General features: G+C 40.2%; 2 protein-coding genes and 2 pseudogenes across 2 annotated transcripts in view; 3 read left to right on the forward strand and 1 right to left on the reverse strand.

The window, feature by feature from the left end:
• Window positions 1-20,939, reverse strand: part of ITGAM (integrin subunit alpha M) — a 59,548-nt gene extending 38,609 nt beyond the window's left edge. Inside the window, exons 1-6 of the mRNA XM_041750862.1 lie at window positions 20,837-20,939; window positions 19,548-19,656; window positions 6,492-6,595; window positions 6,114-6,184; window positions 5,850-5,967; window positions 402-532 (exon numbers count right to left, since the gene is read on the reverse strand). Of these exons, the coding sequence (XP_041606796.1) occupies window positions 402-532; window positions 5,850-5,967; window positions 6,114-6,184; window positions 6,492-6,595; window positions 19,548-19,656; window positions 20,837-20,864 (561 nt within the window). The 5' untranslated portion in view covers window positions 20,865-20,939. The remainder of the gene's footprint in view (window positions 1-401; window positions 533-5,849; window positions 5,968-6,113; window positions 6,185-6,491; window positions 6,596-19,547; window positions 19,657-20,836) is intronic.
• LOC121486372 lies at window positions 690-1,118 on the forward strand (annotated as a pseudogene).
• Window positions 6,874-7,145, forward strand: LOC121488351 (annotated as a pseudogene).
• Window positions 9,934-10,351, forward strand: LOC121488352 (putative 60S ribosomal protein L39-like 5). The gene is made up of 2 exons (XM_041750863.1): window positions 9,934-10,019; window positions 10,306-10,351. Exons 1-2 carry the CDS (start codon window positions 9,934-9,936, stop codon window positions 10,349-10,351), a joined length of 132 nt encoding a protein of 43 aa, XP_041606797.1.
• Window positions 20,940-22,515: the final 1,576 nt, after the last annotated feature.

Below are 22,515 nucleotides of genomic sequence, written 5' to 3' on the forward strand. Positions count from 1 at the left end.
ATTTACCCATCTCCCAGGAGGCCCTACATAAATATTGAAACATTCCAGTCTCCAAATCCCTCCAAATTCTACACTGTCCCCAATCTTTCTGCCTCACCAGGACAGAGATCTGCCATCAGCTCCCATTTCTAAGTACTAGAACTCAGCCAGAGATAAGATGTGGATTTTATCTCCCATTCCAACCCTTATCAATTAGTTAAAGCTGCCTGCTTCACAGAGCATTGGAAGAAGCTGAGGCTGCTTCCAGAGCAGGAAAGAGAATCATGAAAGAAAACCATGATCAACTGGCAATTTGGCAACATCTGCGATAGAAGTAAAAGGGGAAAGTGGCAGCCTGCCTGGTTGCCCTGTATTTGCCAGCCTTGCATGAGCTATTTCCTAACCCATCCATTTGCCCTCACCAAGGTTTTGGAATTCTTGAATTGATCCATCACAGTTGAGACAAACTCCTTCATCCGCTGAAAGTCAGTCGGGTTGATGCTACCAGAGCCATCAATCAAGAAAGCAATATCACTGTCCTGCCGAGGACATTCTTTGGGAACAAAAGAAATAACATGAACTAATAATTAAGCACCAGAGACAGGGGTTTATTTTTTGCATGTTAGCTCTTTGCTAAGCAGTAAAAATAAAAGGGAAATAATATGCAACCCATGTTCCAAGTTTAATAAAAATATGGACATAGTCCCAAGATGTCAGCTGCCATGCAGAAGGCATTTGCAGAAAATGCCAATTTTACTTTTGAAGATCGACAAAAGATAAACAAATTTTCATGGAATACAAGTAGAATCACAGAGCTGAAGGAAGAAATAGTAGTAAAAAAGAAGCAACTACAAAATTTAGAGATGCTTTTAAGGACATCATGTTTGCAGATAGATGACTACTGCTTAATGATACCTTATCAAATTGGTGATGTTTTCATTAGCCAGTCACAAGAATAAACACAAGAAATGTTAGAAGAAACAAAGAAAAATTTTCAGGAAGAAACTGATGCCTTAGAATCCAAAGTGGAATCAATTCAGCAGGTGTTAGTATATTTAAAAGTTCAATTATATACGAAATTTGGGAGCAAAAAAACCTTGAGTCTAATGAAAGTTAGACATTTTATAATACTTTTTTAAATTTGTTTAATAAATTTGATTATTTAATACTATTTGAAATATGGATGAAGTAATAGAAAATTTTAGTTAATTCTGCCCAAGGAAGTCAGGAAAAGTAGATATATCAGAGTTAACTCTGAGAATGAGAAATAATTTGCCATAAATATAAAGGGAGAAAGAAATTACAGGAAAAAAAGGAATAGCACATATAACAATATGCTGGATGTCCTCCTTCCTTCTGTCCCCAGCCCCAAATCCACCTTCTACCCTCCTCCAATCTGATCTGCAGCCTAGCAAGTCAGCCTACATGGATCACATGTATTTTGGGTTCCTTTGCCCTCTGGTTTCTACTTGGGTTTGCCCAATTAGGAGCCTTAACAGAAGATTAGAGACAGGTAGAAGAGTATGATCAGAGTATTTTCCTCTTACTCCTGCCCTGGAAGGTTGCTTTGGGCCAGCTGTGTCTCTCAATGGAAGATCACTGCTCCTCTCAAGGAAGCACACTCCAGAGAACTCTCTCTCTTTCTGAATTCTGGTTACTCTTCCCTCCCCTTGTCCAATCAGCCTAAGAATGGTAACAGCTCTGCTGCTCCTTGCCCTGGATTCCTGGATCATCCATTGTGGCTTCCTAAGACTCTATCAAATAAAATTAGTCCCTTTGTTAATAAATCCTTCTCAAATTATTCTAACTGGGGTGAAGCATTTATTCCAGTCAAAACCCTGACTGATACAAAGGAGATGAGCCTAAAATCCTTCCACAGAATTGAGGGACAGAAATGGCACTACTAGGATAAATCTGTGTAATGGGAATGGAGATGAGCCTATGTCATTAAGCAAAAGACAGTTAGGAAGGACCTCTCTATCCCAAAAAAGAAGTTTGACTTTATCCCTTAGGCAGTGAATAGCCACTGAAGTTTTCTTAGAAAAGGAAGTGAGATGATTGTTTTCTGTATTTAGAAAGATTGCTGTAGCAATGAAAAGTTTCTAGCCACTCCACTCATGATTGCCAAACAATGGAAACAACCCAAACATCCTTCAATGTGTGATCAAATGAACTTGTGACTGGGACTAGTAAATCTATGCAATGGAATACTATTTAGCAATAAAAAAGGAAAGAACTACTGATACACATAACAACACAGATGAATTGCAAATACCTTATACTAGTGAAAGAAGCCAATCTCAAAGGGTTGTAATTCCATTTATGTAGCTTCTTGAAAGGACAAACTATATTGTGATGGAGAACAGATTAGTAAGTGCCAGGGACTAGGATGGATGGGAAGAAGGCAACTAATTATAAAAAGATAGCATACAGGACTTTTTTTTTTTTTAAAGTTTTTATTTATTTATGACAGTCACAGAGAGATAGAGAGAGAGGCAGAGACACAGGCAGAGGGAGAAGCAGGCTCCATGCACCGGGAGCCCGACGCGGGATTCGATCCCAGGTCTCCAGGATCGCGCCCTGGGCCAAAGGCAGGCGCCAAACCGCTGCGCCACCCAGGGATCCCCATACAGGACTTTTTAGGGGAGTAATAGAACTATTACATTCTGTTCATGTTGGATTTTTTATAAAGTTTTATTTTTAAGTAATCTCTACAACCAATGTGGGGCTGGGACTCACAATCTGAAGATCAAGAGTCACATGCTCTTCCAACAGAGCCAGCCAGGCACCCCATGTTCATGTTGGGTTTTTTAATGAAAATCTATATACATATCTTAAAATTCATGGAATTGTACACTAAAAGAATAAAGGCCAATTTTATTGTATGATCTTTGAAAAAGTAAAATTACCCCCCCAAAAAAAAGTATCAGTTTTTTAAAAACAGATAAGCAGATTCTAACATTTATATGGAAAATATACAAAGAAAATTAACCAGAGAAATCTTTGAAAATCTCAAAGATGGGTTAAATGAAAAGAATCAAATGTGTACAACACACTATCATTTGTGGCACAAAGTAAAGACTATAAATATGTATATATTTGTGAATATAAGAACGGAAAATGTTTTTTAAAAGAAAAGTATTGAATGCTGAGAGTGAACACTAAAGAGGGGCTAAGAGCTGAAGCCACAGAACTGAATGGAATTGGCCTGGAAGAACACTTGGACAAGAATAGAAGCTGTAACCTAGTACCCCTACACATGCAAGGAAGGCAGAGGAAGACTGCCTGGAGATGAAGTTTACCAGAAGCCCTTGGCAGCAGGAGAAGCAAGAAGAAGGGAAGGGAAGGGAGGGGAAGGAAATAAGGGGGGAAGGGAGGGGAAGAGAGAGGAGGGGAGAAATCTAGGTGTTTGGGGAAGGAAGAGATGATCTGTAAGTCACATCAGAAAAGTCAGTAAACATGAGGACAGAACAGAGATTTGGCATTTAGGAAGTCACAAATGCCATTTGCAAGAGGTTGGAGAGAAGACACATGTCAGAGGGTGAAGAATGGTAATATGGGGGAAATGGAAACAAGAAGAGAGAACTCTTTTGAAAAGTTTGATGATGAAGGAAAGGAGAAACAGCATAAGATGTATAGGAGACCAGGGAGAGGAAAGGTTATTTTCATTGCTATCAATATTGGTGGTTGATTGCTTTTAAGATATGGGTAAGTGTAAGCACGTTTACATGCAAAGGAGGAAGGAAAAATTTAAGCTCCTGGAGAGGATGAATGATTGAGGATGTGGGCTTCAGTTGGTGATGTGATAAAGCCTCAAAAGTCCAGATAGAAGAGTGATTCAAGGAAAGGTGGACACTCAGGTCTTCCTCTAAAACCAGTGAGACACTGCCAAGGGTGGTACTGTTGCAGAAATTTGAACAAGGAGGAGTAAGTAGACGGAGTTCATCCCTGGCAACCTTGATTTTCTTTATGAAGAAGGAAGGAATGTTATCCATTGAGAGTAAAGTACAAAGAGGCAGAGCTTGGAGGGGGAAAAAAAACCTCTAAATGGAAGACATATTAGCCCTTGGTTCTAGAACCAACTTGAAGCCAAGCAAAAAAGATGGACAACCATTTGAAGAAATAAATGGTAGAAAGCAGCTTGAGAAAAGATTCAGTCACTCGCTCACTCACTCTCTTTCAATCGACAAATGTTTGGTGAACAAGGATGTGGTAGGCAGCCACCAAGATGGTCTTCAAGATTCTCACCTCCTGGATATAACACCCTTGCACGGTCACCTTCTCTTGAAAGTGAGATGGAATTTTTTACTCACTTCAAACGAACATAAGATGGCAGAAATAATGTACTATTACTTCTGAGATCAGATTATGAAGACTATGATTTCTTTTGTGGCTGTTTTCCCTCTTTCTCTCTTGCTCTCCTACTCCCTTGTGTACTCACTGTAAGGGAGGCCAGCTGCTCTATGGGGAGCAGTTGTGAGCTGCTTTATAGGGAACCCCATGTGAAAAGCAACTGAGAGAAACCTCCAGCCAACAGCCAGTGAAAACTGGGGCCCTCAGTTCAACAATCTTGCAAGTGAGCTTGGAAGTGGATCTTCTTTCCCCAGTCAAGCCTTTGGATGAGCTCCAGTTTAACAAGTTGACTTCAATTTCATGAAAAACCCTGAGGCAGAGGCACTCAGCTAAGCCATTCCCAGATTCCTGATTTGCAGGAACTGTGATATAATTAATGTTTATTGGGTTTAGCTACTAAGTTTAAGGGCAATTTGTTAAGCAGAAGTAGATATAAGAGTGCAAGGGGGGAATCTCTGGGTGGCTCAGCGGTTTGGCGCCTGCCTTTGGCCTAGGGTGCGATCCTGGAGACCCGGAATCAAGTTGCGCATCGGGCTCCCAGCATGGAGCCTGCTTCTCCCTCTACCTGTGTCTTTGCCTCTCTCTCTATGTATATATGTCTATCATGAATAAATAAATAAATAAATAAATAAATAAATAAATAAATAAATAAATCTTTAAAAAAGAAAGAGAGAGAGAGCACAGAGCAGGGATGCTTGGGTGGCTCAGCGGTTGAGTGTCTGCCTTCAGCTCAGGGTGTGATCCTAGAGTTCCTGAATCAAGTCCCGCGTCAGGCTCCCTGCATGGAGTCTGCTTCTCCCTCTGCCTATGTCTCTGCCTCTGTGTGTGTGTGTGTGTCTCTCATGAATAAATAAATAAAATCTTTTTAAAAATTAAAAAGAGCATAGAGCAATGAACAAGATAGTATCCCTGCTATCATGAAGGCTACATTCCAGAAGAAAGGACAGAAAAGAAACAAGTAAAATATGTATATGAAGATGGTAAAGTATGACAATATGATAGGAAATGATGGTAGAAATGATTATAAGAACCGCTCAAAAAAAAAAAAAAAAAAAAGAACCGTTCAAGAAAGGCCTCTTTGAAGAGGTGACATTTGAGCTGAAATGACAATAATGCATTGTCCACTAAGATCTGAGGGAAGAAGATTCCAGGCTGAAGGAACAGTAATTGCAAAGGCCCTGAGGTAAGGACAGCTTGATGTCATTCTTGGAGAAGAAAGGCAGCCAGAGTGCCTAGAGTACAGTGACTGAGGTAGAAGGGATGGGAGACCCTCAGAAGCTATGATCAGGAGACTCAGGTAGTTACTCTAAGGACAATGGTTGGGACATCATCTTACAAAGATAAGTGGCTATAACAAGACCCTTGCATCTCTCCACATCATCTCTGTTGGAGCCCAGTTTCCTCCAGCTTCTGCATCTAGACCTCTAAGTCATCCCCCAGGCTGTAAACAGCCCCCACCCCAGTCCTGCCCTTACCCTCACACTGCCCATCTGTATTCCCTCCCAAAGGCCACCTACCTCGGAGCTTCTCTGGGAAACTCTGCGGCGGCTGCCATAGATTGGATCCAAACAGGAAGCATAAGCCATTCACATAGGTGTTCTCCTTACAAGTTTGGTGCACAGTGGGGCCACAGGCCTGGGGGAAGGTTGCAGGTGGGAAATGCTGTTCATGCTTCCTGTCCTTTCACCCGAGCACCTCCAACCTCCACAGATCAAAGCCGCAGCAGCCATGGGTCCCTGACTTCTTCCCTCAGGACACTCCCATGACCCAGGACAACTCACCAGCAGTCGGAAAGGGTTGGTGGCAAATGCCAGAGACAGGCCCAGAGATATGTTCACCGCCTCCAGAGGGACTGAGGAGACATGTATAAATGGTCACCTTCAGGGAGCAAAAAGGGCTCTGAGAAGACAAACACAGGTCACTTTGACTTGGGAGACATGGAGATCCAACAGGTCAAGGAGAGACACAAGTTATAAGAAGGAATATGAAGAGGGTACCTGAGGGTGTCTGAGGTAGAATCTGCATACAGCACAGAGGCAGAGAGCTGAACACCTGGACCCCAACCCACAGACCCCCCAGAACAAAAGATGCCTGGCAAGTTCAGGTATATGCACAGGTGGAAGCCTAGCCCTGGGTCCCAGGGAGGGGCAGTGACTCACCCTGCAGTTGGATGGGCTCACACTTGCTCGTGCTGTAGTCACACTGGTAGAGGCCACCTGTTTGGTTGGCAGCCTTTATCTCCTGGGGGGCTCCAACCACAAACCTGGGAGACCAGGTAGGAACAAATCACCACAGGGACAAGAGAAAACTGACATGTGGGGAGAGGAGACCATGGACGTTCTGCCTCCCAGAGGAAAATGAGGAGAGCCAACCCTCACACAAATTTCCCAATTCCCAGAAATAGGAGGAAGGCTCAGCAGAGAAAAAAAAAAGGGAAAATGTTAAGTCTTGAAAGGGGAAGAGGGTGCGGGACCGGGTACCCTAGAAGAAGTGGGAGTCTAGGCGGAACTAGTTGGGGTCTCCGTCCGCAGGGGCTTCACTATGCCAAAGGTTTCCTTTAAGATCACGCTGATGCAGACCCGCGGCTGCCTTACAAAGTACTTAGTGTTCCTGAAAGTACATCTCTCACAGCAGTCTTAAAGTTTCCAGCAGAAGAATTTAAAGTTCCTACAGCAACAAGTGCAATTATTACCAATGATGGAATAGGAATAAATCCTGCACAAACTGTTGGAAATGTTTTCCTAAGGCATGGTTCAGAACTTCAAATTATTCCTAGAGATCGTGTTGGAAGTTGTTAATATCTGCTGCTTGGAACATAGGATGACCTTTCCAAATATTGGTATTGTTGTAAAACTGAAATCAGGCATTTAAAACTATGAAAACACCAGTAGCTGATGAAATAATGAAGGGTGGCTCTTTCCCTTCTTGTTATTCACACTCTTCCTGTGAAGAAGGAATGTTTATGCACAAAGGGTACCATCTCCACAGAAGATCATAGTCTGTCATTGCTACCTCACAACACATAAGAGGTATTTCATTTGGGGTCACTTTGGGGTCAATTGATTATCCAGCTGTGTTTTGTAAGTGGTGGATGCTTCTGATAACTCTTTCTGAGAATATTTGGGAAATTAAAGTTTACCAAATCTTCTATGTGTCTGAGTTAAAAATGTATAAAAGGACCGTAGGACATACGTCGCTTGATTGCATCTGACTTGGAGACTTTAAAAAAGTTGAATTCCTAATTGTATATTGTTTATAATAAAGGACATATACATAGAAATGAATAGTTATCTATCTCAGCTTTTTATCATTTAGGTTTTGTTTAAGTTTAAAACATATCAGAGACCCCAAAATGGAATTTTTGATCTAGCCCTGTGTGTAAAATTGATATCCCACACCAAAGAGTTTTAACTATGATCTTGCAGAATACAGTAGTTGGTAGGAACTGAGAATAAAGTAGAAGCATCTGAGTTATGTATCCTTTATCAGTCTCTTAATACTACTTTTAAAACAGGAATCTTCAAGAAATCCTTCTTATTGAGGGTAATATTTCTAAATAGCATTCAGGAAGAGAGTATTGGAAAGATCTCAATTCACAACAGAGCTCTAGAAAATTGCTAATTGGAAATTCTGGTTTTTATGCTTACTAAAGACCCAACATTTAAGGAGGTGTTAAGTTTAGTCACCGATATGAATAAGAAGTCAGGAAAGGGATCCTGGAAAAGCCCCAGTGACTGTTTTTTTTAATAAGGAGGAAGGAAACAAAAGACAGTGAAGGAGAAAAGAAAGTGTCATAGAAAATGCCAGCTGGATTGGCAAAAGTACAGAGAGTGTGTTGTGCAGAACCAAGAGGGAAAGAAAATATCTGACATTGTCAGAAGGCCCAGAAGGACAATTGGAGAAAGCAAAGTGTAGACTTTGTCAACACACAGACTTCAGAATTCCCCTTATGATAATACAAAGAATGATATGTGTAAGGGAAGATTTTATTTGCCCTTACAGAGGAAATCAATATCCATGCAAATCTTGAAAGATGAAAGGAAGGCTCATAGTAATCCTGAACAAGTGCTGGGCCTGCTATAGTCTAGATGGTGAGCTCCCTGGCGGCAGACTCTATGTCTTTCTTGCTCTTTCTAGACCTGGAAATGTAGTAGGCTTTCAATAGTACTTGCTGAATTATTCATGAATAAAGTATCTACCAGTTTTTTTAAAGATTTATTTATTTGTTTGTTTGTTTATTTATTTATTCAGAGAGGAGAGAGAGAGGCAGAGACACAGGCAGAGGGAGAAGCAGACCCCATGCAGGGAGCCCAACGTGTGACTCGATCCAGGGTCTCCAGGATCACGCCCTGGGCTGCAGGCTGCGCTAAACCGCTGAGCCACCCCAGCTGCCCTCTAAGACCAGTTTTTATCTAAACGTGTTTCAGTTACCTTCCCTGTCAAAGGCCATAGGTTCATTGAGAAAAAAAATATGAAAGGAAATGCAACAGGGTCAGCATCTCAAGGGTAACACTGATAGTTTTTTTTCTTTTTTTTTTTAATAAATTAATTTTTATTGGTGTTCAATTTACCAACATACAGAATAACACAGTGCTCATCCCGTCAAGTGTCCCCCTCAGTGCCCGTCACCCATTCACCCCCACCCCCCGCCCTCCTCCCCTTCCACCACCCCTAGTTCGTTTCCCAGAGTTAGGAGTCTTTATGTTCTGTCTCCCTTCCTGATATTTCCCACACATTTCTTCTCTCTTCCCTTATATTCCCTTTCACTATTATTTATATTCCCCAAATGAATGAGAACATACACTGTTTGTCCTTCTCCAATTGACTTACTGCACTCAGCATAATACCCTCCAGAGCCATCCACGTTGAAGCGAATGGTGGGTATTTGTTGTTTCTAATGGCTGAGTAATATTCCATTGTATACATAAACCACATCTTCTTTATCCATTCATCTTTCGATGGACATCGAGGCTCCTTCCACAGTTTGGCTATTGTGGACATTGCTGCTAGAAACATCGGGGTGCAGGTGTCCCGGCGTTTCATTGCATCGGTAACACTGATAGTTAAGTTTAAGAAATTAACCAGATACTGTCATATATTTGACAGATGAACAGTAAAATTCTGAATTGTAAAGGTAGAAAGGTATGCTGCTAATATTTGGGAAGTTTTTATTTTTCTAAACAAAACTGATGCTTAAATGTAGGAATACCCATTACCTGAATTTTTTAATTTAAATTAGATTTCCCTCCATCCTGTGTCTACAACAAAATCTGCCTGCTTTGTTACATAAGTTGTGATGTCCTGTGCCATAAAGTAATTTCTTTGGTTTTAAAAACTTTGTTGTAGTTAAGTCCCTTAAATTACAAACAATTTCCTAAAGAACTGGACATTTTGTTATTAAGTAATTATGATCTGTAAGTTCTTTGTGCAGAATGTTTTGAAATATATTTTGTTTAAATACATTATTGGTACATAATATCTATAAAAATACATTTTGTCATTGTGTGAAGAAGAAAAAAAGAAAGGAGAAGAGCTTCTCTAAGAATTACACAAAACTGCCTTTTCACTGCCATCCTGGTTGCATGTGGTTGACTGATCGCTATGTCTTCTCACAAGACTTTCAGAATCAAGCAATTCCTGGCCAAGAAACAAAAGCAGAATCGTCCCATTCCCCAGTGGATTCGGATGAAAACTGGTAATAAGGGGATCCCTGGGTGGCGCAACAGTTTAGCGCCTGCCTTTGGCCCAGGGCGCGATCCTGGAGACCCGGGATCGAATCCCACGTCGGGCTCCCGGTGCATGGAGCCTGCTTCTCCCTCTGCCTATGTCTCTGCTTCTCTCTGTGTGTGTGTGTGACTATCATAAATAAATAAAATAAATAAGAATTTATTTATTTTAAAAAAATAAAAATAAAAATAAAAAATTTATTTATTTATTTTTAAAAAATAAAATAAATAAAAATTTAAAAAAAAAGAAAACTGGTAATAAAATCAGGTACAACTCCAAGAGGAGGCACTGAAGAAGAACCAAGCTGGGTCTATGAGGAAGCATTGCACTTCATGAAATAGCAAACATAATTGGCACACATATTTAAGCCGCATGGAGATCACATGTTCCTATCCTATCAATATGGAAACATCCTTCCTACCTGGCCAATAGACCTGTCTTATCAAGGAAATTATTTTCTCTGTTACTATGTCTCTATACCAGTAGGCTGCTGCTGTGTCCTGATTTGTGAAGTACTGAATTCCCCCTCCTGTCAGATCTCACATAGCACTGTCTGATAGAACTTTCTGCAGTGATAGAAATGGCCCTTGACAACCAAGTATTTAAAGTGTGGCTAGGGGACGCCTGTGTGGCTCTGTCTGCTAAGCATCTGCCTTTGGCTCAGGTCTTGACAGGGAGTCAGCATGTCTCCCCCTCTCTGCCCCTCCCCTGCTCATGTGCTCTCTCTCAAATAAATAAAATATTTTTAAAAAAAGGAAAAAGAATTACACAAAACCAAGAAGTCATTTAAAAATTGTTGAATCCCAGGGATCCCTGGGAGGCTCAGCAGTTTGGCGCCTGCCTTTGGCCCAGGGCGCGATCCTCGAGTCCTAGGATCGAGTCTCACATCCGGCTCCCCGCATGGAGCCTGCTTCTCCCTCCTCCTGTGTCTCTGCCTCTCTCTCTCTCTCTCTCTATCATGAATAAATAAATAAGTAAATCTTTAAAAAAAATAAAAATTGTTGAATCCCATGGAAACTAATGAAAATGAAGATACAACTGTTCAAAATCTTTGGGATACAGCAAAGGCAGTCCTAAGAGGGAAATACATCACAATACAGCATCCCTCAAAAAATTGGAAAAAACTCAAATACACAAGCTAACCTCACACCCAAAGGAACTGGAGAAAGAACATCAGATAAAACTTACACTCAGCAGAAGAGAGTTAATAAAGATTTGAGCAGAACTCAATGAAATAGAGACCAGAAGAACTGTAGAACAGATCAACAAAACCAGGAGTTGGTTCTTTGAAAGAATTATTAAGATAGATAAAACATTAGCCAGCCTTATTAAAAACAAAAGAGAAAAGACTCAAATTAATAAAATCACAAATGAAAAAGGAGAGATCACAACCAATACCAAGGAAATACAAACAATTTTTAAAATGTATTATGAGCAGCTTTACACCAATAAATTAGGCAATCTAGGAGAAATGGACGCATTTCTGGAAAACCACAAACTACCAAAACTGGAACAGGAAGAAATAGAAAACCTGAACAGGCCAATAACTGGGAGGAAATTGAAGCAGTCATCAAAAACCTCCCAAGACACAAAAGTCCAGATCCAAATGGCTTCCCAGGGAAATTCTATCAAACATTTTTTTCTTTTATTTATTTATTCATGATAGACACAGAGAGAGAGAAAGAAGCAGAGACACAGGCAGAGGGAGATGCAGGCTCCATGCTGGGAGCCCAACGCGGGACTCAATCCTGGGACTCCAGGATCGCGCCCTGGGCCAAAGGCAGGCGCTAAACCACTGAGCCACCCAGGGATCCCCAGAATTCTATCAAACATTTAAAGAAGAAACAAAAATAAATAAATAAATAAATAAATAAATAAATAAATAAATAAATAAATAAAAAGAAGAAACAATACCTATTCTATTAAGCTGTCCCGAAAGATAGAAAGGGACAGAATATTTCCAAACTTGTTCTATGAGGCCAGCATCACCTTAATTCCGAAACCAAAGACCCCACCAAAAAGGAGAATTAGAGACCAATATCCCTGATGAAAACAGATGCAAAAATTCTCAAAAACATACTAGCCAATAGAATCCAACAGTACTTTAAGAAGATTATTCACCATGACCAAGTGGGATTTATCCCCGGGATGCAAAGTTGGTTCAACACTCTTAAAAAAATCAACATGATAGATCACATCAACAAGAGAAAAAAAAACAAGAACTATATGATCCTTTCAATAGATGCAGAGAAAGCATTTGACAAAATACAGCATCCATTCCTGATCAAAACCCTTCAGAGTGTAGGGATAGAGGTAACATTCCTCAGCATCTTAAAAGCCATCTACGAAGAACCCACAGCAGATATCATTCTCAATGGGGAAATACTGAGAGCCTTTCCCCTAAGATCAGGAACAAGACAGGGATGTCCACTCTCACCACTGTATTCAACATAGTACTAGAAGTCCTAGCCTCAGCAATCAGACAACAAAAAGAAATAAAAGGCTTTCTAATAGGCAAAGAAGTCAAACTCTCCCTCTTCCCAGATGACACAATACTGTACATAGAAAACCCAAAAGCCTCCACCCCAAGATTGCTAGAACTCATACAGCAGTTCAGCAATGTGGCAGGATACAAAATCAATGCCCAGAAATCAGTGGCATTTCTATACACTAACAATGAGACTGAAGAAAGAGAAATTAAGGAATCAATCCCATTTACAATTGCATCCAAAAGCATCAGATACCTAGGAATAAACCTAACCAAAGAGGTAAAAGATCTATACCCTAAAAACTACAGAACACTTCTGAAAGAAATTGAGGAAGACACAAAGAGATGGAAAAATATTCCATGTTCATGGATTAGAAGAATTAATATTGTGAAAATGTCTATGCTACCCAGGGCAATTTACACATTCAACGCAATCCCTATCAAAATACCATGCACTTTCTTCACAGAGTTGGAACAAATAATCTTAAGATTTGTGTGGAATTAGAAAAGACTCCGAATAGCCAGGGGAATATTGAAAAAGAAAACCAGAGCCGGAGTATCACAATGCCAGATTTCAGGTTGTACTACAAAGCTGTGATCATCAAGACAGTGTGGTACTGGCACAAACACAGACACATAGATCAATGGAACAGAATAGAGAACCCAGAAATGGGCCCTCCACTCTACGGTCAACTAATATTTGACAAAGCAGGAAAGACTATCCACGGAAAAAAGGACAGTCTCTTTAATAAATGGTGCTGGGAAAATTGGACATCCACATGCAGAAGAATGAAACTAGACCATTCTCTTACACCAGACATGAAGATAAACTCAAAATGGATGAAAGATCTAAATGTGAGACAAGAATCCATCAAAATCCTAGAGAAGAACACAGGCTACATCCTTTTTGAACTTGGCCACAGCAACTTCTTGCAAGATACATCCATGAAGGCAAAAGAAACAAAAGCAAAAATGAACTATTGGGACTTCATCAAGATAAGAAGCTTCTGCACAGCTAAAGAAAAAGTCAACAAAAAAAAAAAAAAAAAGAAAAAGTCAACAAAACTAAAAGACAACCTACAGAATGGGAGAAGTATTTGCAAATGACCTATCAGATAAAGGGCTAGTATCCAAGACCTATAAAGAACTTATTAAACTCAATAGCAAAGAAACAAACAATCCAATCATGAAATGGGCAAAAGACATGAAGAGAAATCTCACAGAGGAAGACATAGACATGGCCAATGTGCACATGAGAAAATGCTCTGCATCACTTGCCATCAGGGAAATACAAATCAAACCACTATGAGACACCACCTCACACCAGTGAGAATGGGGAAAATTAACAAGACAGGAAACAACAAATGTTGGAGAGGATGCGGAGAAAAGGGAACCCTCTTACACTGTTGGTGGGAATGTGAACTGGTGCAGCCACTCTGGAAACTGTGTGGAGGTTCCTCAAAGAGTTAAAAATAGACCTGCCCTACGACCCAGCAATTGCACTGCTGGGGATTTACCCCAAATATACAGATGCAGTGAAACGTCGGGACACCTGCACCCCAATGTTTCTAGCAGCAATGTCCACAATAGCCGAACTGTGGAAGGAGCCTCGGTGTCCATCGACAGATGAGTGGATAAAGATGTGGGGGCAGCCCCCAGGGCGCAGCGGTTTAGCGCCGCCTGCAGCCTGAGGTGTGATCCTGGAGACTCAGGATCAAGTCCCACGTCGGGCTCCCTGCATGGAGCCTGCTTCTCCCTCTGCCTGTGTCTCTGCCTCTGTGTGTGTGTGTGTGTGTGTGTGTGTGTGTGTGTGTGTGTGTCTATGAATAAATAAATAAAATCTTTGGGAAAAAAAAAAAGATGTGGTCTATGTATACAGTGGAATATTACTCAGCCATTAGAAACGAGCCGTTTGCCTCAACGTGGACGGGAACTGGAGGGTATTATGCTGAACGAAGGAAGTCAATCGGAGAAGGACAAATGTTATACAGTCTCATTCATTTGAGGAATATAAAAAATAGTGAAAGGGATTAAAGGGGAAAGGAGAGAAAATGAGTGGGAAATATCAGTGAGGGTGATAGAACATGAGAGGCACCTAACTCTGGGAAACAAACAAGGGGTAGTGGAAAGGGAGGTGGGCGGGGAGACAGGGTGACTGGGTGACGGGCACTTAGGGGGACACTTGACGGGATGAGCACTGGGTGTTATACTATATGTTGGCAGGTTAAACTCAAATAAAAAATATACAGGAAAAAAAGAGCATATTCATTAAAAAATAAATATATATATAAGTTGTTGAATTCTATATAGGGTTTTTTTTAAGATTTATTTATTTATTTATTCATGATAGACATAGAGGGAGAGAGAGAGAGAGAGGCAGATACACAGGCGGAGGGAGAAGCAGGCTCCACCCAGGGAGCCCCCTGAATCCTATATTGTATACCTGAAATTAATATAACACTGTATATTAGCTATACTGAAGTTAACTTTTTAGTGAATGAATTCAACCACAGTTATTTTAAATAAATTTCTGTATGTGATATCAGGGAAATGCAAATCAAAACCATAATGAACTATCACCTTACACCTGTCAGCATGGCTAAAATAAAAATAAAATAAAATTTAAAAAAAAAAAAAAAACACGAGAAACAACAGGTGTTGAAAGGGGAACCCTCTTGCACTGTTGGTAGGAATGCAAACTGGTGCAGCCACTCTGGAAAACACATGGAGTTTCCTCAAAGGTTGAAAATAGAACTATCCTATGATCCAGCAATTGTATTACTGGGTATTGCAGTATACGATACAAAAATACTAATTCAAAGGGATACGTGCGCCCCAATGTTTATACCAGCATTATCTACAATAGCCAAATTATGGAAAGAGCTCACACGTCCATTGACAGATGAATGGGTAAAGAAGATGTGGTATATTGGGGTGCACGGCTGGCTCAGTTAGTAGAGTGTGTGACTCTTGATCTTGTGATTGTGAGTTTGGGCCCCACATTGAGTGTAGAGATTACTTACGAATAAAATCTTTTTCAAAAAGAAGTTATGGGGGATCCCTGGCTGGCTCAGCAGTTTAGCACCTGCCTTCGGCCCAGGGTGTAATCTTGGAGTCCCGGGATCGAGTCCCGGGATCGAGTCCCACAATCAGGCTCCCTGCATGGAGCCTGCTTCTCCCTCTGCCTGTGTCTCTGCCTCTCTCTTTCTCTGTGTCTTTCATGAATAAATAAATAAAAGCTTTTTTAAAATGTAAAAATAAATAAATAAAAATAAAAAAGAAGTTATGGTATATATACACACACACACACACAATGGAATATTACTCAACCATAAAAAGAATGAAATCATGCCATTTGCAATGACATGGATAGAGCTAGAGAGTATTATGCTAAACTAAACGAAATAAGTCAGTTAGAGAAAGACAAATACCATATGATTTCGCTCATATGTGGAATTTAAGAAACCAAGCAAACAAGTAAAGGGACAAAAAAAGGAGAGAGAAGCAAACCAAGAGATAAATTCTTAACTACAGAGAACAAACTGTTGGTGACCAAAAGGGAGAGGAGCAGGGGATGAATTAAATAAATGATGGGGATTAAGGAGTGCACTCGTGATGAGCACTGGGTATTGTATGGAAGTGTTGAATCACTATATTGTACACCTAAAACTAATATAACACAGTATATTAACCACCTGGAATCACATTTTAAAACTTTAGAAAATTTGGGATGCCTGGGTGGCTCAGTGGTTGAGTGTTTGCCTTTGGCTCAGGTCATGATCCCGAATCCTGGGATTAAGTCCCGCATCAGGCTCCCCACAGTGATCCCGCTTCTCCCTCTGCCTATGTCTCTGCCTCTCTCTGTGTGTATATCATGAATAAATAAATTGAAATCTTTATTTAAAAACTTAAATTTTTTTTTCTGTATGTGCAAATGGCCAATAGACATGAGAAAATACTCAACATCACTTGGCATCAGGAAAATGCAGATCAAAACCACAATGAGATATCAGGCTGCACCAGTAAGAATGGCTGAAAATAACAAGTCAGGAAACAACAAATGCTGGTGAGGATGTGGAGAAAGGGGAACCCTCTTACACTGTTGGTGGGAATGCAAACTGGGGCAGCCACTCTGGAAAACAGTATGGAGATTCCTCAAAAAGTTCAAAATAGAATGACCCTACAACACAGCAAGTGCACTGCCCAATATTTACCCAAAGGATACAAACATGATTCGAAAGAGGACGTGCACCCCAACGTTTATACCAGCAATGCCGACAATAGCCAAACTGTGGAGGAAGCCCAGACGTCCAGCAAAAACAGATGGATGGATAAAGAAGATGTGAGATTTATATATATATATAAAATATAAATATATATTATATATAAATATTATATATAATAAAGGTTATATATATATAATGGAATATTACTCATCCATCAAAAAGGATGAAACCTTACCATTTACATCGATGTGGATAAACTAGAGGGTATTATGCTAAGCAAAATAAGTCAATCGGATAAAGACAATTATCATATGGTTTCACTCATATGTGGAATATAAGAAATGGTGCAGAGGATCATAGGAGAAGGGAAGGAGAATCTAATGGGAAGAAATCAGAGAAAGAGACAAACCATGAGAGACTCGTAACTATAGGAAACAAATTGAAGATTGCTGGAGGGAAGGTGGGCAAAAGGATGGGGTAACTGGGTGACAGGCATTAAGGAGGGCACGTGATGTGATGAGCACTGGGTGTTATATGCAACTGATGCATCATTGAACTCTACATCTGAAACTAATGATGTACTATATGTTGGTTAATTGAATTCAAATTTTTTTTAATTCTATATGTGATAAACTACCACAAGCAAAGTCCAAGGACAAACAATAAACTGGGTAGAGGGAGATTAGCAACTCATGCTACAGACTACTTTCCTCAATATAGTCAGAGCTCCTGCAAACCAATAAGAAAAAAAACAACAACAGAAAAATGGGCAACAATTAGAAACGACAAATACCCACCATTTGCTTCGACGTGGAGGGACCTGGAGGGTATTATGCTGAGTGAAATAAGTCAATCGGAAAAGGACAAACATTATATGGTCTCATTAATTTGGGGAATATAAAAAATAGTGAAAGGGAATAAAGAGGAAAGGAGAGAAAATGAGTGAAAATATCAGTGAGGGTGACAAAACATGAGAGACACCTAACTCTGGGAAATGAACAAGGGGTAGTGGAAGGGGAGGTGGACGGGGGTTGGGGTGATGGGCACTGAGGGGGGCACTTGGCGGGATGAGCACTGGATGTTATGCTATATGTTGGCAAATTGAACTCCAATAAAAAAATTTTTTTTAAAGAAAATGGGCAACAGATAAGAAAAAGGTGTTCACAGAAAAGGAAATAAATCTCTCATTTTAAAAAATAAATTCATGTGCTGTCACCCTGATATTTCCCACTCATTTTCTCTCCTTTCCCCTTTAATCCCTTTCACTATTTTTTATATTCCCCAAATGAATGAAACCATATCATGTTTGTCCTTCTCCGATTGACTTATTTCGCTCAGCATAGTACCCTCCAGTTCCATCCACTTTGAAGCAAATGGTGGGTATTCATCGTTTCTAATGGCTGAGCACTGGGGGGGGGGGGCACTTGAAAGGATGAGCACTGGGTGTTATACTATATGTTGGCAAATCAAACTCCAATTTAAAAATACAAAATAATAATAATAATAATAATAAATACAATTTAAAACTAAATTGAGATACCATATCTCACCTACCCAATATGCAAAGATCAGTAAGTTTGATGACATATTGGGTTCGCAAATGGGTGGGGAAGTAGACATTACCATAAATTTCTGGTGTGAGTGTAAATTGTTGCCACCTCTGTAGAGGGTAATCTGGAAAAATCTTAGCATTATACATGCATATGTACCCTTTGATCCAGGAATCCTAGTTCTAGGAATTTACTTCCAAACATATTTGCACATGTGCAAAATGACAGCATTTTTCACATCACAAAAGTTTGGAAACAATCTAATGTCTAAAAAAAAAAAATCTAATGTTTATTAAGAAAACATTTAAATGTAATATTGATGCAAATTATAATAGGTCCAAATAATAGAATATCCAAGTATAAAAAAGAATGAGTAAGATAAATAAATCTTTTTTAAAAAATGGGGCTCCTGGGTGGCACAGTGGGTTAAGCATCTGACTCTTGGTTCCAGCTCAGGCCCTAATCTCAGGGTCATGAGATCAAGCCCCGTGTAGGGCTCTGCACTCCACACAGTGTCTGTTTGAGATTCTGTCTCCCTCTCCCTCTGCTCCTCTACTCTGCACTTGTGCACACACTCTCTCTCAAATAAATAAATAAATCTTTTTAGAAATGAGTAAGGTCTTTATGCATTTATCTGGTAAAATAACCAAGCCCTATTAAAAAAAAAAAGCAAAGTTCAGTATAGAGCAGAGGCCAGCAAACTTTTTTTGGAAAGATAATATTATTTTCATAAATATTATTTCATATAGCTAAATATTTTAGGCTTTGCAGGCCATATACTTTCTTCTGAAGCCTCTTGACTCTACCATTGTAGCTCCAAAGCAGCCATTAACAATGAATGGCAAGTTGGGATGAGGGTTGTGTTAATAAAATTGATTTACAAAAATAGGCAGCAGGCTGCAGTTTAAGTATAACGTGCTACAAATTGTGTGTGGGATCGGGGTTAGGGAAATATGGAGGCACACACAGCATAGAATCTCTCTGGAAGAACCTACAAGAAATCATTTACCAGGGACCTTCCTGAGTAGGGAGGGAAGTGGGAAAGGGAGTGTGTGCTGAGGAGACTTTTAACTATTACATTCTATCTTTTGGATTTAGAACTCTGTATTACCTTTCAAAAAATAAATCAAGAAAATAACCAAGGAAATGGTGATTTTTTTTTTCAGGTATATATGTTTTAAAGAGAAAAAGTATAAAACAGAGACCTCCATCTGTGGTCCTTACCGGGATCCCTCAAGCTGGACCACGCTGTGCCCGAAGCCCCTTGCATTCTCTTGGAAGATCTCTGCATTTTTAGTGTCCAGGTTGAACCCATCACATAATAAGACCAAAGCTAAAGGGAGGAGAAAGGGTGAGGGTCAGGTAGAGATAAGGAGATAAGAAAGCAGCTTGCCCTCCTGCTCCATGCATCTACCTGCTGAAATTCACCCCAACCCAGCATGGAGATGTCTGCCTCTCAGGTCTAGCTCTGCAAGCCTGAGGCAGAGATTGGCATTGTTTCTATAAAGGTCCAGATAGTAAATATTTTAGGTTTTGTAGTCCAAGAAGCAAACAGTGTATATTAGACAAATGGAATTCCTTGGGAAAGATAATGTCATTTCACTGGGATTCAGAGTTAACATACCCTATCATGAATCAATTATAAATGCTCATCTGAGGGGCGCCTAAGTGGCTTAAGTCCATTGAGCAACTAACTCTTGATCTCAACTCAGGTCTTGATCTCAGGGTTTTGAGTTCAAGTCCTGCATTGAGCTCAATGCTTGGTGTGGAGCCTATTTTTAAAAAATTTAAAATAAAAATAAATAAATGCTCATCTAAGACCTATGCCTCACAGTTGTACAAAAACAGTGGGAGGAATCCTCCCTGAATGCCCACAGGCCATAATTTGCTGACTCCTGGCCTAAGGACCACAAATATGATATGGGGTATATCCATATCCACCCAATCTCTGAGTTCCACCCTATACTCCTACCCTGCTAACAATCAAATTCCTAAAGACTCTTAATTAGGCAATTTCTTCCCTATGCAACTCTCAGTACTTTTTTCCCTTCTTTGGTTCATTCCCCACAAAGCACAGCCATAAAAGGAAATAACTTTTAATCATTTGGTCAGTCATTCAACAAACATTTACACTTTGGTTCTTGGAAAATAGAACTGTAGGCAAAGTGAAGGTAGTAAGATATAATCCAAGAAGAAACACTCAGACTCCAATATGTATTATGCACCCCTGGGCATATCATTCCACCTCTCTGTGGCCTCAGTTTCCTATAAAGTGAAAGGGCCAGCCAAATCCCATTGCATAGTCTATGAATTTAATTATTCATCCAAGCTTCTGTGGGCATTTCATCTTGGTCTAATTCTATTCTCTGCTTCTTGAATCCCTTATTCTTCCCCAAATCCCCCTTGGTCTTCCCCCAGTCTAACACCTAGACATTCTGTGCCCTGTCTTTCCACTCAGACTCAAAGATCTCCTCCTCCTCACCCTGAGCCCCCCTCCCAAGTCCCTAGTGTACCTGTTAACAGAAGGACTCTGTGAGTCATAGCTGGAGGGAGCAGGAACTGTGGGGTTGCACGCACCACTGAGCCACTTCAAGGAAGCCACCAAAAAAAAAAAAAAAAAGGAAGCCACCAAAGATAGGAAGGACAGAAAAGAAGAAGTTAGAGGCAGAGTCTGTTTAACATTCAAAGGAAGAGGGCGGGGGTTCAGCGAGCACACAAGCCCTGTTTGACCTTTTTCTTGGGGTTGCAAACAGCCTGTGCTCCCTCCCTAACTAGATTCCTCACCCAAAACACCAAGATCATTGTCCATAGGTGTTCTTTTTTTGCCCATTTGCATCTAGGGTTGTCCAAGCATTATGAAAAACAAGCTGAATAGACTTAGGGCTTGCCTCCTGGAATTTGCGTATAAATATTAATACAAACCAAGCATGTGTGGGAGGTCACACTGTTTCTCCCTGAAAGCATACTTTGCAAAATGTCTTTCCCTTCTGCCCAAGGAAACAGGAGTACCCTTCAGCCGGTTCTTTTGTCCTCCTTCCATAGGACAATTCAAGTATAGAGAAACCCAGTGTTTTTTTAATATTATTTTACTCTTTTAAAAAAGCCTCAAAAACCCTCTGTCCAGAAATTTTTACTTTCAGAAATTTATCCTAAGAAATAGTTGAGAAATACAGTCAAGATGTTTGTACAGCTTGTTCACTGTAGCATTGTTTTTATAATGAAAAGCTAGAACAATTTGAATACCCAAACAACAGGGGATGGTTGTGTCTCACTCTGTGATATATCTCTACATTTCACAACTACTCACTTCTAAATCTGTTTTCAAAGACACAGGATCATAGTTTCATGTATTAACCTTCAAAACAAAACAGTTATTTTACCAGCAAAACTGGGTTTGTTCAGCAATAGTAGAAATTGCAATTTGGGACTTACAAGCTATGACAAAACCAAAGGCAAATCCCAAAAACAAGGGACTGGAAAGCTCTTTTACAGAGGAAAGGAGGGAGTTGGGAGGGGTGTTACACACAAGAAGTCTATTGAAGTAAACTGAAAGTTCAAAGCATAGTGGCTTCTCATTACTGTGTTGGGACAGTCTCTCATTGGCAGGATCTTGGCAAGGAGAAAATCTACCTCCTGCTGGAGGAAAAAAATATAAAGTATAGATGTCTACCTGTTGTGAATGCAAGTCTCTTTCTGTTGGGGTCTGCAATTGACCCTGAGCAATAGGGTATGAAAGCTCCAGTTTCTGGCCTCCTGACTCTATTTTTTTTAAGTTATTTATTTATTTATTTATTTATTTATTTATTTATTTATGAGAGACACAGAGAGAGGGGCAGAGACACAGGCAGAGGGAGAAGCAGGCTCCATGCCGGGAGCCTGACGCGGGACTCCATTCGGGGACTCCAGGATCACACCCAGGGCCAAAGAAAGGCAGGCACCAAACCGCTGAGCCACCCAAGGATCCCCCTGACTCCATTTTAAATGAGGTTTCCTTTATCCAGTCACACATGAAATACAACACCAAACTATACCTTGTATGTGACTGATAATGTAATTCCCCAAGCCAAAGATTTTTTCACTCTAACACATTTTCTCTTGCCCCTAATCCTACCTTCTTAACAACCAGAGCAAATAAATGTTTGTTCTCTGAAAAAAATCCATAAAATTCTATACATTTTTAATAAAATTTCCT

This window comes from Vulpes lagopus, chromosome 3, assembly GCF_018345385.1.
Source record: "Vulpes lagopus strain Blue_001 chromosome 3, ASM1834538v1, whole genome shotgun sequence".
NCBI lineage: Eukaryota > Metazoa > Chordata > Mammalia > Carnivora > Canidae > Vulpes > Vulpes lagopus.